The sequence below is a fragment of the Poromitra crassiceps genome, assembly GCF_964638095.1.
Source record: "Poromitra crassiceps genome assembly, chromosome: 10".
NCBI classification, from domain to species: domain Eukaryota; kingdom Metazoa; phylum Chordata; class Actinopteri; order Beryciformes; family Melamphaidae; genus Poromitra; species Poromitra crassiceps.
Window position 1 is genome coordinate 24370737 of NC_139631.1, and position 14853 is coordinate 24385589.

Sequence of the window (14853 nt, forward strand, 5' to 3'; positions counted from 1 at the left end):
GCTGCACATGGCTCCTCTTAACGATACAGATAAGTTGTGACCTTGGTGTTATAAGGTTCTGCCTTCAGGATAGTTCTAATACCAAGGTCACGAAGTGTCCAATATGAATGTGTTGCTTGAATTTAAAAAAAAAAAGAATGTGATACAAATATAATAGAAGCCAATTGAGCTGCTTAACTACAGCTTCAAGTTTAATATTTGAACTGAGTTCCTAGAGTAGTTATAGAGTAAAAACTGTTTGAGTAAATAATTCCCTAACTTCCAGTTAAGATATATGCACATTAATTACAAACATAAAAAAAGACTGTCCTGAGCTCAACTGACCCCAGTGACCCTCATGCAAACCTCATAAATAGCAAATCACCTCCGCGGTCTTGTGGATTTAACTGCAAAATATTGATGGTGATGATTCATTTTCCATTTCTTCATTTAGTTTTAAAGAATAATTATGTAGCATTACCAATAGCAATAGTGCCCATATGTTCCAGATATATTTCAATCATTAGAAATCCTGTTCTTGCTGAATTTGCTGGAGCAGGAAATCTGCTATTAGGTCAGCATTTAGGCTTTGAAACGGTTGAAGGGAGGAGGGATGATAAGGCCGCAGCATTTACTCTGCAGTGTCTGTGAACGGTACCACCTTCCTCCCGGCTACATATACTTCTACTATGTTACGGTCATCACCTGCACACAGAGGAAGGAACAGAGGTGAGAAGAGTTGATAAAAAAAATAAAAGATAAAGACGATATATAAATGGTCGGTGGTATATGGTAATATGAAAGGTCTGGGGAAACGAAACAGTTTCAGTGAGCAGCAGAGAAATGGACACTCACCCAAATTCAAGAACTTCTCCAAAAGTATCTGAAATGAAAATGACGGAAGATGAGACAGTCAAAAGGTAGAAGGAGCGGAGGTGTTCTGAGAGGTTGGTGCGTGTGCGTGCGTGCGTGCGTGCATGCATGCGAGTGCGTGTGCGTGTGAGTGTGCGTGTGAGTGTGTGTGTGTGTGTGCACCACTATCTACCTTTGGCCCTTCACTCTGGATCAGGTCGATGGGTCCACCAGGTGCGGCAACATTCACCCTCAGGGCATCAAAGTCTTTGCCCACTTCAAAGTTGCCTGTCTGGTCGTCCATGGACAGAGCTGGAGACAAGACAGAGACTCAGAGAAACTGTAGGATTTGCTGCCTTGCTGTAAAACTGCAGTCAGTCAATATTAACGGTGTCTCTTTCCACAGCTACTGATGTATCATCACGTTTTACATTTAGTGCATTTAGAATGAGTTGGTAGAGGTTCTCAGTGTCTTGCTCAAGGACATTTGTTGATGGACGCTTTGGTTAATACAGGGACTGAACCTCGGACCTTTGGACTACAAGATGTTTCTGTAACCACCCCACATGACTTTAATGGTAATTAAATGGGAGAGATTCCTAATGGCAACAGTAATTATGTGAAGTGATGTTACAGAGTGACTAGATGATCTGGTGTCCTACCTTGGCTGCCTCCCAATGTGGCCAGCCTGAAAACCTCCTCAAAGGTGAGTGTGCGGTGGTCTGGGTCCTGGATGGTCAAGACTTTGGACGTGTCCAGGGCTCTCCTCACAGCATCCAGCATGGAGGCAGAGTAGCCCCCAGCTACGTCTAATGCAGGACCACACACGGGGACCCAGAAAGGTGAAAGACACACATTCTTACATCTGGTTGAATATACAGATACAGTACACACATGTGCATACAGGTGCTTATACAGGAGAGAGAGGGGGGGAAACTATATATTTTCTGTACTTTTTACTGCCTTGAGAATGAAACATGATTTATCAAACCTTTTTCACTTTCATTTGACTAGTAACCAGCAAAATCCAAGTAAAGAAAAAGGCAAATCATGCTTGACAATGTATTGAAGTGGGGGGGTATAATAATAATAATAATAACAACAACAATAATAATAATATATTTAAGACAATAAGGGTGCATAGATTTTTTTTTATCTCAACTGTCGACTGTGTACTTGTGAACACAGAAAACTCCACACATCCACAAGTTCCCTTGTCTATAGAACATTATACATGACCTTATAATTTATGTTAATCTGTTGCTTTGTTCCCACCTGTTCCCAGCCCCAGCTTCACATTATGGCTCATAACTTTACGGACATTCAACATCCCACTGCACAACCTAGAGAGCGAGAGAGAGAGGGGGGGGTATGTTTGCAGTCATGACTGTAAAATGCAATATTACAGAACAGCGGTGTTGGATCATTTTTGTAAATATGTCTCCTACAGCTACTTTGGCCTGTGTTCATGGGATTTGGTCACATACAGTATATATATTATATGCACAGAGAAATCAGTATCAGTTTTAGAGTAACAGAGACTTACGAGATGTTGGAGTTGGGACAGTGAGACAAGGAGGCTCCTGTCTCCCTGAACCGGATCAACTCTTCATCACTGAGGTGGCAGCCATGGGCCATCACTGTCTGTAAATCATCATCATCATCATCATCATGAATAACATTATGAAGTGTGTGTGTGTGTGTGTGTGTGTGTGTGTGTGTGTGTGTGTGTGCGTGTGAGTGTGTGAGTGTGAGTGCGTGTGCGTGTGCGTGTGTGCGCGTGCACGCACGTGTACACATGTATACTTTGAATTTCAAAGTGTCCTAACCTTGTCAGTGAGCAGGTTGTATTTGTGGTAGACGTCTGTGTACGACTCTGATTCAGGAAACAGCTCCTTGACTACATTCACCTCTTCAATGGTCTCACTGATGTGGCTCTGGGGAAAGCAAACAGTGGCAAGTTAGACACTAGGGGCCTTGTTATTTGTGCATGGCACAAAGTGCAGTCAACTGCACATGTGCACACTGCAACGCGGTTGGAAAGGGGGCGGGATTAGGAGGAATACATCAGTAGTTGTGGTAGGAGCTGACATCATCATGAACAATCAAATCGCCTCTTTTCCTTCACGTTAAAAAGCAGTGTGCCCTGCTTGTGATCTGCACAAGGTGCAGCATCACCACAAGTAAATACACAGCACCCAAAGTTAAATTAGCTCGGGACGGGACATCTATTTGTTTGGCAGTAGGTAGCGAACTGCAGGGACAGTTTGGGTACAGGAGGGCGGCATCCACCAGAATTGGCCTGACATCTGACGAAATGCCCCATCATGCGTCATGTGCCGTCACAAAAATAGGGCCCTAGGTCACTTCATACAGTAGGTGGAAGGTCTCTTGAGTGCTACCTGAATGCATCAATCAGAAAAGGGCATTTCATGCTCATGACCAGATGATCGAAGCTATCTGTGACTCTGGAATAGCTAAGTATGCCCATAATATTTGAGGAAATCTATGGCATGGAAATAAATACGAATGTGACAGTGCGACAGTGTGTTCATGCTTATGCCAAATGCCATTCTACCGTGCTGCCGTTTCCTCTACTGTGGCAAAGCTTTCTGCTGATGCAAACTGTATGTGCATATTCTTTCTTTATTCCAAAGCCACATAGGTCAAACACCATAATATGGTCTCCATCGCAACAGTCCCCTGTGGACATCGGCTAGTTGCCGTAGTGAACTCACCTGAATGTGCAGGTTGTTATTCTTGGCAATCGCTCCCAGCTTCTCGAGCAAGTCTCCTGAGCAGGACAGAGCAAAGCGAGGAGTCACCACTGGCTTCACTAGAGGGTACTGATAGAGACCATGGAGAGACAGGAGGGGAGAGAGACCATGGAGAGACAGGAGGGGAGAGAGGAATGATAGAGGTTTTGCAAACAAAAGCACAACAAAATAAGGCTGCCTTGGATTGTCCTCTGATATTTGGGTTAGGGTTGTGTCCTGTCCTACTGACCTACTTATTGCACAGCATCAAAAATACAAATCAAGAGGCAGTAAATGTAATCCTATTCCTATAATAACACTGTGTGTGTGTGTGTGTGTGTGTGTGTGTGTTAAGTTAAGTTATCCTTTATTTATCCCCTTGGGGAAATTCATCCTCTGCATTTGACCCATCCTCTACTAGGAACCTTCCTAGAACTAGGAGCAGTGGGCAGCCACTGTACAGCGCCCGGGGACCAACTCCAGTTCTTTTGCCAGTACCTTGGTCAGGAGCACTGACAGGAGTATTAACCCTAACATACATGTCTTTCTTGATGGTGGGAGGAAACCGGAGCACCCGGAGAAAACCCACACGGACACGGGGAGAACATGCAAACTCCACACAGAAAGGACCTGGGACGGACCGGGATTCGAACCCGGGACCTTCTTGCTGTGAGGCAACAGTGTTAACCACTGAGCCACCGTGCCGTGTGTGTGTGTGTGTGTGTGTGTGTGTGTGTGTGTGTGTGTGTCTGTGTGTCTGTGTGTGTGTGTGTGTGTGTGTGTGTGTGCATGTGTGTGTGTGTGTGTGTGTGTGTGTGTGTGTGTGTGTGTGTGTGTGTGTGTGTGTGTGTGTGTGTGTGCATGTGGGTGAGTGAGCAGAAATTGTGTTCGTCCACAGCTATACCATTTTAAGTGCAATCACACTGAATCGTTCAGGAAGTGTAAAGATGTAAAGAGCACCCCTGCAGGTGACCTAACGGTGCCGGATTGTTTAACTAAGTAGGTAATTAGGGCCGAATAAATGGGCAAAAATGGCTAATTAGTGGTTAAAATTAGTCAACGGGTTCAGCACCATGGAGAGCTCCGTTCATTAGCTACTGATATGGAGCACACCTGAGTGGAGGAATGGTTTCTGTATCAGAATCAGAATCAGAATCAGAAAGACTTTAATGATCCCCGGGGGGAAATGTAGAAAGTGGGGTTTTACAGGGTGGGGTTGCTAGCCCCATTAACCCTAACATACATTTGAGATTGGTAAAGGCTTCATAGACCAAGAAACGTACCTTTTTCTTCAAGAGCTCTGCAATGAACCTTGAGGGCACAAAATAATGATTATAAACAAACTCGAACAAACAAACACACACAGCATTTACACAACAATCAAAATGTCAATGTAATTTCGCCATATCACTATACACACAGAGACATCACATGCACAAAGCTATTCCAATCCACTGACCCAAGCATATGCTAAAGATAGTCTATATACGTAGTTGATACCCACCGACAGGTTTCCTCCTCTGACTCCTGCCTGGTCTCTTTGTAATGCTTCACAGCATTGTTCCTGTCCATACACACCTTGCCCACCAAGGCACGCTGTCCAAAGTCATCTACAACAACAACAAAGATAACTGAGGGAACTTTATTGGCGAGATAAAGATAATAATTTGGTGTTTGCAGGTCCAATGTTTACTGGCACAATATTCTGTTGCATGGTACTACATGTACTACAGTATAGTAAGTAAGTAAGTAGTTCATTTATATAGCACCTTTCACAGAGCAAAGTCACAAAATGCGTCACAAGAGTTAGAATATTTACAATAAGTCTTTAGCTTTTTGAACAGAGTCAGAGACTTAAAGTTAATGGTGAGTATAAAATCTGCTCTCCTTCCAAAGATAACGCAGGCTCTGAACTGGGACACTACTCTAAAAACAGAGAGAGGAATTCTAGGTGTATCATGTGTGACTGTGGTTTTGGAGGGCGGAGGAGTGGGGTGACATATGGATAATATAAGGTCAGAAAAAAGTACCATGGTCACAAACACGGGGCTTGAAGAGCTTAACAATGTTGAAAATCAAAACAAAACTTAAAAGTTCGAGTTGAAGCTAATTTATTCATATAGCCCTTCATCACAAGCAGGTTTAAAAAAAAAAAAAATCCGTAGAGAATGAGCCTACCTACACCTCACTTCCTTCAAGATGCCATAAAACAAGTTCATGAAATCCTCCAGTACCAATAACGGCTTGATAACGATACTGTTTTATTATGACAGTGAACCAGCAGCCTTTGCCCTATAACAAAGCTAATCAACCTTTATCTAAGTACCACTGGAGCAAAGACACAGCATATCTAAACATTGTTGGTGACCATGTGCATCCTTTCATGGCCACAGTCTATATACTTTGTCAAATAGAAACTAGCATGATGATGTGATTGTGCCACCATCTCAACAATGTGACAGTGACAGTGAAGTTAGTATGCTCCACTGGCCTGCACAATCCCCACATTTCAATCTGCACCTTTGGGATGTGATATTCACATTTCACAGTATGAATGTGGCAGCAAACAGTCTGTAGGAAGTGTGTGACGCTATCTAGTCAAAGTGAACCAAGATCCCTGTGGAACGTTTCACCTTTTTAATCCATGCCTCAAGGCAAATTCAGGCTGTTCTTTTCAAAAGAAGCGTGCTTAATAAAGTGACCTCTGAGTGTATGGTAAGGTAAATGTGGGAAAGAATGTGCACATTCACTAAGGTACAGCTGGTAAATGTGCACATTTGAGTCTCACAGTAGCGCGAGGCTCTCTCACAGTCCTGCCTCTATGTTTTTTTATGGTTACGACTCTTTGCTTTTGGTAGGCAGGTAAGACGTTGGTGTGTTGAAGCCTACGTATTGATGTAGTCTGGACAAGAAATTGATACCGGATTGATTTCATATTTTAGGTGGATGCACTAATAGCTTGCATAACTGATGTACATACATGTGTAAAAAATAAGTGGATGTGCGAAACATGCTTGCCTCTCAAACATGCTCTCAAACTACCGCAACATACCTCCATGAGATTATGTTCCAGGCTTGTGAGAGTCTTGTGCGTATGTGTGTGCGCGTGACGTGCATGCGTGTGCGTGCCTGTGCCTACTGCCTAACTCACTTGGCAGTGCAGTCACACTTTATGACCATACCATAGTGGCCATAAAATAGTCAGCAACGTACTGTACTTTCTTTTTTGGTTTTAGGTTGATGTTTTAGCATTTTGGTGTTTCTCAAGATGGTGTCTTTTGTAATATAGACATGTACACATATCCGCACACATGTGCACACATACAGGAGCCTATACGCGTACACACACAGACGAACACACACGGCTAATAACAAACACCGTTTTCCACAAAACGGGCAGACGGCTCCGCGCAGAACAACAGGGTAAAGGTGAGGGTTCAGTGACATTTATGTGTGTGTTCAGTATTATATAACACTAAGATGACTAGCACGAGGCCTATTGGAGAGCAACAAAGTGTGTGGCTGACAGATTCAAGACTATAAATGGAAACGGAACCATTCTGCCTCCCACGCCATTTAGAAAACTGATTAGAGGACTGTTCATCTTTCTGTACAGAAAGTTACAAGTTTCACTATAAGTGAGCTTCAGTGTTGCCATCTGCCCTTATGCTCGATACATTTCTGTCATGGTATTCGCCACAGTCACGGACAAGTAAATGGGACCCATGTGTCACATTGAGGGCTACTGCTATGCTTATAGCAGCGATTATCAAACCTCTACACGAGAGACAGGATGGCTGATTTACATCTAAGGACATTTTATTCACCCTCTATCACTCAGTATGTTGTGTAGGCCTAAATAGTTTTCTGCTAAATCATGCATCTTGAGGACATGCATGGTCCAGTTTATGTCGGCTACTAGCTAAAAAAACCAAGGGTGTGAATGTACAGTACAGTATGTAACCCCCCCCCCCCCTACTGGTGGGGATCGAACCGGGAACCTACGGCGTGGGAGGCGGACGCACTAGCAAGTAGGCTAAAGCTTATGAACTCTAGTCTAGAGCATCTCAACTGATATAGGCAGTGTGGTTTGAGGCCTACCAACATGTTATGATGGGGGAATTTCTTACTTGCAATCTGGCCCAGCAGGAGAGAGGCATCTGTGTGTATGGTAGCAAAGTAGCATGCGGTGGTTGTTCCATTCATCAGAGTCCTTTTCTGAAATACAAAGAGATCACATTACGGGATTAAAGGTCATTTAATCCTTTATTTACGTTATTTTCATGCGATTAATTCGCGCGTCAATAATATTTCTCAGTATCAATATCAGTCAATGCAACCGTGCATACCAACAGCGAAGTTTCGCTGAGCGTTATTGCAGTGTTCATTTTCCACTCTGGACACGATGACTTGCAATCCAGAAATATGATATGTCGTTCCATTGTTATGCCGATGATTCACAACTATAATCTGCCTGTGAAACCAAACAAGCCTAGCCTTGTAACTCACTATCACAGCCTCACTGATATCAAGTGTTGGAGGTCTCAGAATCGTTTGCACCTAAATGAGAGTGAGTGTGATGTTGGATAGTTTGGCCACCAGGCATGATGAGTTGAGTTCAGAAGGACTGGATGACTCATCACCATGAAACCCTCTATAAATCAAAGAGACCTTTAGCCAAAGAAAGAATGTGCATGTCATCTACTAGTTACAGAAGTAGAGTGCCAAAGTTACATGTGATGATGCTGCCTCATCCACTGTCACTAACTCACCACGACTCGTGTGTAGACACTGTGGGCAAACTCCAAGTCCTTGAAGTGTGACTCTACAGGAAAGGTGTAGGTGTTGAGCCACTGCAGTAAGGGCAAGTCCAAGGCTGTGCCAGCGTAGCTGTACTGGGACGCATGGATGTGTGTGTCCACCATTCCTGGCATGAAGAACTCACTGCAGTGCGACAAGTCAAGCATATGGTGGTAAGATAACTGTTTCGTATGGGCTGTTTAAGAAATGACCTGTGCATTAAGATAACCAGACAAGTATGCACACTTTATATAAGGTAGTATAGTTGTGTAATAGATCATGATATCATTGCTGATGTGCAAAAGCCCAAAACAAATCAACAGAAGTCTGTAATTTGTGTGTATGGCAAATTGTGTTGCTGCGTTACTAATGTTAAGAATACCAAATTATAGTCTTACTCTCATCAGTCTAAACCTCACTGGAAATAGACATTGTAGAATAGATATTGTAGAATTGTATTGTACTGTATTGTAGAATTGTAGGATATTGTAGAATCCTCTACAATCCTCTACAATCCTCTACAATTAAAGTTGTAATTAAAGTTCTACTCACTGCTGTGCTATTTGAGTGACTTCAGATGGGTTGAATCCAAAGCGTTGAGACAGCTTGTCCAGCTCCAGGCCTTTTCCAATGAAGGCAATCTGATGATGGAATGAAAGTCAGCAATTATCATCATCATCATCATTATCATCATCGTCATCATCATCATCGTCATCTCATCGTCATCATCGTCATCATCATTGTCATCATCAGCATCAGCATCATGTCATTTTGTCAACCGTAGTGCAATCAACTGTGCATCAGTCTTCATCATCTAAGACCATTAAAAAGTAATGCGTATTTGTTGTTGTGTTCTAAAGAACCTTTTCTAAGAAAATATTGTAATGCAAAACCATACAGTTTTCAGGACTCTGCTCTCCCAGGATCTGGAGAGGTGCGAGGAACCTTGCTGTGAGCTGGCTGCTTGAAGCCTGAGGCTGGAAAATCTTTACATTTCTACTTAACTGTTGATTTGTTACACAGGCAGTAGTTGTGTGCAGAGAGAGCAGCTCTGAAAAGTGTTGCCGCAAGCAGCTTTTAACTTGAGCTTGTGGCTTTTCCTCATCATTAATCATCAGGAGCAGTTATGTATTGTGACGTTTTACATTCACTAGGGTATCAGCCCCTTCAGGGCCAGAAAAACCCTCGCCGCACTCGCCCGTAGCTCGGCTACTGCGAGGCCTCGCCTGCTCTATTGGCATACGCAGGGCAGTGATGTTATTTTTGTCAATAAATATTTCACTGTTGACATCACTGAAGATGTCATAGACATTGTGACATCATCAGTGGGACAAAAATTGAAACAGACAGACAAATATTGCCCAATTGCTCATTTTATATAAAAAATAAATAAAAGGATGTATTTAAATCTATTAAAAACCTTACAGCACTCTTTGTCATGTATGTGTGGGTTGCACCTATGACAGTGTTGAACTTTTTTTGTTGCCATATTCAGCTCTTAAAACCAGCCCAAAACATTTAGCAATGTTTGAAGGCAATTTCCTTGTTCCTTGTCATTTTGATTTGACACTGTTTACCAGCAGCAGGTGCTACTATTACCTAAATCTGACTGTCAATTTGACAATAATTGTCTCCAAGGTATGCTTAATCCGATTTGTGAAACTGGTTTAGCTTGGAGAAGACAATGGGCTGTTATATAACTGTTACCCCTTGATACCCTACACCACAGGACCTTCACCTAAACATTTTGTTCCCAGCTGCAAACTTTTAAACTTTTACCTGTCTACCAAGGTTTATCTAATAATGAGCTAGGTCCAATAAATTCAGAAAATTATAGATAAACACATCGGCCTAGACTAGAGTGATTATACAGCATTATGCTTTTCTGATTCAGGTTTAGAAACTGGTAAAAATAATAATCAAATGCTATACTGTTGCTTCTATTATTATTGTTATTGTTATTATCATCACCATCATTTTAATAATTATAATCATCATACAAATCATAATCATGTGTGTCTGTACCTTCCCCTCTGTATCCACTCCCAGCAGCGCATCCTCCAGCACTTGCAGAGCTGTGTTCTGGGTCGAGTGGACAAATGTGCCTCTGTAGACGCGCGCAGCGGCCGGGCTGGATCCGTTGGTGCTTGCCATCCCTTTGCTGTGTATGTGATCAGTCCGACTCTAATAAAGTGTGGTCGTGTGTGTCGTGTGCCGCCTGCACCAGCGACAGTGCACCGGGCTTTTATCCCGTGCTCCGAAAAAAGACGCACGGCTCCACCTGGAGAGACAGCCCACAGCCAATGAGCACACTAGGAATTATGGGGGCGGGCGAGAGGGTTTGGATACACGTGCGTCACTTATGGAAAGGTGTCTGGAGACTAGTGAGAGAAGCCAAACCGATATAGTCACACACACACACACACACACACACACACACACACACACACACACACACACACACACACACACACACACACACACACACACACACACACACACACACACACACACACACACACACACACACACACACACCTCACAATACAATTAACTGATGCAATACAATAATATATTATTTTGTTAATATTTTAATTTGTTGTATTTTGCTGCATTTTTTGCTTATTGTGTCACATTGTTTGCTACCTTATGCACCCAACACACCAAGTCACTTTCCTATGTGCAAATATACTTGGCATAATAAAATAATTCTGATTCTGAAGGTGATGCCTATATGACTCTTCCCAAAGCCTTTGCCTTCAAAGACTCAAAATACAAGTGTTGATAATATTTTTAACACTTTGTTGGTCACTGCATTATTCAGTTTGTGTTATTTCATTTTGATGTCTTTACTATCTAAAAGGTGAAAAATAGTAAAAACAGAAAAATGTGTGTCCAAACTTGACTGGTCAGCATTATGTATAAAGCTATGCTGAAAAGATAAGTTTAGGGAGGGTATGGGTCATTTGAAAAGGACATTGTGTTCCCTCTGCCTTTCAAGTCTGACAAGGCACCCGTTCTACTATGAATCACCTCATTCAATGGAAAGGAATTGCTTCAAAATGTCCCCATTCGATGGGGTGGAGTTGTACAATCTCTACAACCCAGTTTCCCTGGGGTTGTAGAGATTACTTGCAATACCCCATTTAATGGGGAGTTGTACAATCTCTACAACCCAGTTTCCCTGGGGTTGTAGAGATTACTTGCAAAACCCCATTTAATGGGTAGGATTCGGGGGTTGTACAGATTACTTGCAAAACCTCATTTAATGGATAGGATTCTCCATTGGCTCTTCTCTCAACCACCCTGCCCACCTCTGCAGGCATGGGGAGGGTCTGCTTGGACCCCTGTGTCCTTAGGTTTAGGCATGGGGGATGGGAGAGGTTAGGTTTAGGGTTAGGGGTGGGAGAGGTTAGGTTTAGGCATGGGGGTGGGAGAGGTTAGGGTTAGAGGGTGGGAGAGGTTAGGGTCTGGGTTAGGATTAGGCATGGGGCATGGGAGAGGCTTGGAGGGGTCTCCGGAGAGAACCCCCGAGGGTCTCGAACCCTCCGTTCGGCCCCCAGACCCTCCGTTCGGCCCGCAGACCCCCCGAAGCGACCCCAGGACCTCCACAGGGTCCTGCGGCCCACCCAGGCCTCGGAGACCCCAGGTTTATCCATTGAATGGGGTTTTGCAAGTAATCTCTACAACCCAGAGAAACTGGGTTGTAGAGCTGTCCATTGAATGGGGTTTTGCAAGTAATCTCTACAACCCCAGAGAAACTGGGTTGTAGAGATTGTACAACTCCACCCCATCGAATGGGGACATTTTGAAGCAATTCCTTTCCATTGAATGAGGTGATTCACAAGAGCAAGTAAACATCACTGCTCTCTGAGTAGTCTCAAGCTGTCAAGACTGTCTGCGATGCATTCGCAGAATGTAGAAGAGACAGTCTGGCTTGAGAGATACTCTCTGAGCGGAGGTCTCAAATGCCTCATAGAATCACACTGTACAACAAGCAAACATTGATTTGAATCTTCATCCTATTCTACCATTAAAATACTGTTCTAAGCAGGATCTTGTTAAATTACATGGATTCTCTAACACCTGCAAAATACAACTTAAACCATTTCACACACAAACTCTCACAAAATACACAATACAATACACAATTTATTTTATTTCTAACAAATTATCAGCAGCCATTTTCAATGTGCATCCTTAACTCTAGCCTACTAAGCACTCCACGCCACAGTAGACCAACCATCAGAAAGGGATTTTTTTTATTTAATCAATGAAACATGTCATGTTCAGGGTGAAGAGTGATAACACAAAACGTCATGTTGGATGCCTATTTAGAAACAAAACCTATTTATGTTCATCCTCTTTTCATGTCCTTCTGACCTCACATACGAACATAATCTGCAACATCAGCAATCCACAATAAGCAACATAATCCTAGGCTAAAAACTGTCTTTCCAAATATATTTGACCTCTTGGTTAATAAAATAGCTAACTCCAATAAGTTTGACTTATCCGGAGACCTGAGTTTCTCTTCCCTCTGTTCTATTCAAAAGCCTTAAGCAAGCAGTTTCCAACCAACTTTCTCTCTACCGCTCCCAGAATGACCTCCTGGACCCGCTTCAGTCCGGTTTCAAGTTCAAGATCAAGTTCAAGTTGGTTTATATATAGCCCTAATATAAATCACAAACATGTCTCTAAGGACTTCACAGAGAATGTGTCTAGATCTAACAAAATCTAACGTAACTAAGCACAATCATTGAAACAGCCCACAGCCAACAAGCAAAAACCCAGTCAATGAACACAATTAAAACAGACTTATAAAAGACAAGCATAGTGAAACACACAAGGTAAGAGAAGATTTGAGTAGACAATCTAGCTCATAGTGAGCTAATGGTTAGGCCCTAACCTACCCTATAGGATACCCAACCAACCTAAACTACCTTAGTAAAACAATCTACAGTAGCTAATATACAGCCCTACCTGGCACCCCCCAGCACTGACTAAAACCTTAGTAGGGGGGGGGGGAAGGTGTGTGTGTGTGTGTGGGGGGGGTGCAAGTCCGATCCGGGGAAGTAGCCTTCTGCTGACCACAAGAAGACTATATAGGGTTTCAAGGCGTATCACCTACTTAACTCATGATGAATTAAGCCATTAATTGATGCTTACCGCATCATCAACTAATGAAAGGTATGTTTGATGAACAGACTGAGTCATATATGAATTACTATTACTTAAGTAGGCTAGGTCTATGTCATCATGAATTCATTCCTTGTATTGTATTGTATTGTATTGTACCTGGCATTAATTAATACCGTATTCATGTGTTAATTACCACCATCAACTTCCAGTCGCCTGCAACCGGGAAGTCGTCGAGTGAGTTTCCCCCGTTGCATAACGAAGACAGGATGCACTGCCCACGCTCCTAGATCTCTGAGCCACATCTCCAGGGGAACGGGGGAAACACACTCAACTTCGGGGAAAGAGTTCTCTTTGTTTGACCGGTGCCTAGCTGGCTGTAAAGAGAGGCGTTCGGGGTGCAGCGGAGGCACAACACTATTAACTCATACATATGTGATGTGGTTCTTGGCATAATGACCTACAAGCCATACATGCAGTGTTTGAGGTCTGTGGGAGAGATTCACAGCGAATACAAATGTCAGAGAATGGGTTTGAGCTGGTCTGGTTCCAGGCTAGTAGGAGCTACCAAGGTGGGCTACACGCCTAGCCTATATTCAGAGCAGCAACATCGGAATGATAGCTACAGCTGCTGAGATAGCCGTACCCGGCTAAGACACCCGGTAAGATAGTAGTCTCTTAAAACAGACTGTATCATCTACATCCGGCGAATGCAGCTATATACTAGTCTCTAGAACAGACGATTTGGCTTCCGCAATTTTCAAATGCTTCCACCATACCGTCTGTACTTCGTGGGGGAGAATCATGCACCAACCGGAATGGGAAGTAGAAAGGCGGGATTTCCGCTCATTAGTCCAATCAGAATCGCAGAAAGGCGGGTCTTCCGCTCATTAGTCCAATCAGAATCCAATATGCCGCATTTTTCGTGGACACAGTGTCGTGATTGGTCGGATTCCGTCGAACTTCTTTCCTGTCTGAAGGTTTTTTTCCCAACTTCCTTGTGCATGTTCTGGGGGTGTAACGTACAGACTGTGTATAGCTGTATTCGCCGGATGTAGATGAAACAGTCTGTTTTAAGAGACTAGCTATATACAGTCTGTACGTTACACCCCCAGAACATGCACAAGGAAGTTGGGAAAAAAACCTTCAGACTGGAAGGAAGTTCTACGGAATCTGACCAATCACGACACGCGAATGCGGCATATTGGATTCTGATTGGACTAATGAGCGGAAGACCCGCCTTTCTGCCGGCATATTGGATTCTGATTGGACTAATGAGCGGAAGACCCGCCTTTCTGCTTCCCATTCCGGTTGGTGCATGATTCTC

The 14853-nt window shown here is 43.2% G+C and overlaps 1 protein-coding gene across 1 annotated transcript; it reads right to left on the reverse strand.

The window, feature by feature from the left end:
- Positions 1–610: 610 nt before the first annotated feature.
- Positions 611–10502, reverse strand: gda (guanine deaminase; the record flags this gene model as incomplete). Its single annotated transcript, XM_083645239.1, has 14 exons — positions 10413–10502; positions 8940–9028; positions 8360–8531; positions 7718–7805; positions 5092–5197; positions 4871–4898; positions 3570–3677; positions 2661–2768; positions 2378–2475; positions 2107–2174; positions 1494–1640; positions 1025–1143; positions 835–862; positions 611–684 (listed from the first exon to the last, which is right to left on the reverse strand). Exons 3-14 carry the CDS (start codon positions 8519–8521, stop codon positions 611–613), a joined length of 1134 nt encoding a protein of 377 aa, XP_083501365.1. The 5' UTR covers positions 8522–8531; positions 8940–9028; positions 10413–10502.
- Positions 10503–14853: the final 4351 nt, after the last annotated feature.